Source organism: Aplysia californica, unplaced genomic scaffold (genome assembly GCF_000002075.1).
Source record: "Aplysia californica isolate F4 #8 unplaced genomic scaffold, AplCal3.0 scaffold00171, whole genome shotgun sequence".
In the NCBI taxonomy this organism is placed as follows: domain Eukaryota; kingdom Metazoa; phylum Mollusca; class Gastropoda; order Aplysiida; family Aplysiidae; genus Aplysia; species Aplysia californica.
In genome coordinates, this window is record NW_004797441.1 from 263,783 (window position 1) to 266,855 (window position 3,073).

Consider the following 3,073-nt stretch of genomic DNA (forward strand, 5'->3'; position numbering starts at 1 on the left):
AACCTCTGTGTGTGTATTTGTTTGTTTGTTTGTGTTTGTGTGTGTGTGTGTGTGCGTGTGTGTGTGCATGTATGTATGTGTGTATACACACATGCATACACATATACGCACTTTTATACACGCATGAGCGAAACGTATTAAAGTTTCTCTCTCTCTCTCTCTCTCTCTCTCTCTCTCTCTCTCTCTCTCTCTCTCACATACACACACACACACACACACATGCACACACACACACACACACACACACACACACACACACACACACACAAATACACATACATAAACATACACATAAACAGACACATGATACACATACTTTTTTCCTTCAAGCAAATTCGATCCGAACTTAAGCTTGACAGACAAAAAAAACGTGCTAAAAATTAGCATACATTGCAAAACATCATTATTAAGAGTGCAATAGCGTGTTCCCCTTCCACTTCTATTCATATTCATAGCTAAGAAAAAATTTTAAAACCCCAAAAATCTTTGCTTGTCTAAAGTAAAAGCTTCTAACGGCACAATGCAAATTCACGGCGTGGCGAATAATATTTCACTTTCCGTCAGAATCCCATGCTCAAGCAAACTGCAAATGTGCGTGATGAATTCGTCAACGAATATAATATAATGCAAGTATGTAAATAACGTTTCTGCAAATGGGCCACATCATGACTGTGTGGTCGGTTGCCTTTTCTGAGCTTTTCTTTTCAAACCTGCCAATGATTTTGTGTCTAACTGAGTAACTTCCGGTGGTATGGAGCGCGCAGGGGCTATTTTGTTATCATGCGGTGGCAAATCAGGAGGTGGCTTTTTCTTTACATTTGCCACCCCAGGAGCTTTACGCAGAGCGTTGTCATCTGGGCGCACAGCGTCTTCAGTTTTACGCGCTGTCTTATCCACTTTAGGCAAAGTGTCTTCAGTTTTACGCGCTGTCTTATCCACTTTTGGCAAAGTGTCGTCAGTTTTACGAGTCGCCTTGTCACCTTTACGCAAAGCATTGCTGTCCTTACGCACTGCCTTGTCATCTGTGCGCAATGCGTTGTCGTCCTTTCGAAAAGTGTCATCAGTTTTAGTTTTACGCGTTGCCTTGTCATCTTTTCGCAAAGCATTGCTGTCTTTACGGACTGCCTTGTCATCTTTACTAAGTAAGGCATCTTCACTTTTACGTGTTGCAGTGTCATTCTTCCGTGCAGAGCTGTCTGCATTCTGCAACGGCACTGAATTCCTTCTCGTTTTTGGGAGAAGTGCTTTGTTGGATGTAGAAACAGATGAGTCTGGAGGACCAGTACGAGTCTTTGTGTTGTTGTTGGCACTGTTGTCTGCTACTGTTTTGTGAACGGAAGGCTCCGTTGCTCTTCTGTGATTTGTGTTTAGTTTTGGAGGAACAGCCCGAGGTTTTATCCCTACTGCTTCTTTTGGCTGTTTTGCCTGCTCAGCTGACGATCTGTTCTTATCCGATTCTGGTGACGTAACTTTCTTGTCTTCGTTCTTTCTATTGTTCCTTGCAACATCATTGCTAACATGTTTTCGACTGACGACCACATTATTTTTGTCACTGACGCTTTTCCCAGCCAATTGTGGCTTTAAAGCAACATTTTGTCGCTTAGTGTTAGCAATTTCTGACACAATGTCGGTTGCAGGAGGAGACGCCCTGGTTGGTTTCTTTGTTTCATTTCTCATTATGCCTTTCAAAGTTTTCTTGTTACTGTCACTGGTTTTACTCACGATGTTACCCTTGTCAGATTCATTATCCGTTACGTCGTAATCTGAAAGCTGGGACGGAAGAGATGCACTCCGACCTCTGTTCACTTTACCCTCAATAGTAGTACTGGCCGTTACCACAGACTCAGACCGTCGGACGTCATCGTGTTGACCTCTTTTACTCTCCGACATGAGGTTCTGAAGGTTTTCCAACTGCTGATCCATGACTGTCCTGGCTTCGTGCACGCGGGATGTGATATCTCCGTGAAAACGTATTATCGAGGGCCGTATCTCCATGTGGATGATGTAGTCTTGCCAAAGCAGCGCATGTTGAAACTCTAGAAGTCTGAGGGCGTTGTCTTGGCGTCTGATTTTCTCCTCCACTTCATCCAACTCGTCACTCTCTCCTTTCTTACTCAGCTTGTCCCGAAAACTCCACAATTCCTGCCTTTCCTTGGTCTGTATTTCAATATCTTCCCCAACTTTCTCGTAAGTCTCTTTCAGAATTTCGAACTTCTCTTCGCGCTTCTCTAGGGCTTCTAGCTCCTCCTCCAAACCTTTCAATACGCCTGTACTCTCCCTCACTGCCTTCCGCATCTCCACAATCTCTTTACTCAGCGCATCCTCGTCGTACAAGGACTTCTCATCAGCGCTGTCTTGCGGACTGGCACTTAGACTCTCCACCCTTTTGTCTTCGTCCGCGCTTTCGTCTGATTCCGGAGGTCGTCGCTGGAACGGCAGCTCCGGGTATATCTCGTGAGCCAGGACCCACCACTGTTTGGTGAGCTCCAAGCACTTGAAGAACTTGGCAAAGATGTCCGGGAGAAGCCTGACGACGGGCTCCACGCGTGACGAGCCCCGGATGAGCAGAAGGTCTTGCTCGCTCTCGTGGTCAAAGTCCTCTGGTTGCGGCTCATCGTCGGTCAGAAGGCTTGCCCAGCGAGACAACACCTCGTTCATGTCGTTAACCTGAAAGGGACGTAAAATATGATTTTTTTTACTACACTCTTTAAAAAAAATTAAACTACCTAATGTTGTCAGTAGTTCGCGTCACATCGTCAAAGCAAGATGATATTATATTTTCAACGCTCGTGGCCATTCTGCATTTCACTTGTCGCACCCCCCCACCCCCCCCACCCTTTCCATCACGTCCTCTTTCTTTGTGATAAAAAATTGGGCGTAAGTATACCAGAGCGGTGTTTTGGGTGCATCGAGAACTAGAAGCCCCAGGAGCAATTTTTGAAACGTTGCATTGTCATTGTGATTTAATAACGTACTGAAACTATGAACCACAGTGGCGCAATGCTGCGCACGCGAAGGGGCGATATAGACAATGAACGGGTCAGAGAGAGAGAGAGAGAGAGAGAGAGGGGGG

General features: G+C 45.4%; 1 protein-coding gene across 1 annotated transcript in view; it reads right to left on the minus strand.

Annotated features, from left to right (window-relative positions):
- Window positions 1-316: 316 nt before the first annotated feature.
- The window catches only part of LOC101853936 (trichohyalin), a gene marked incomplete in the record, with an annotated part of 7,892 nt that continues 5,135 nt past the window's right edge, over window positions 317-3,073 (minus strand). The window contains 1 exon segment of the mRNA XM_013082368.1: window positions 317-2,667. Coding sequence (XP_012937822.1) covers window positions 664-2,667 — 2,004 coding nt within the window.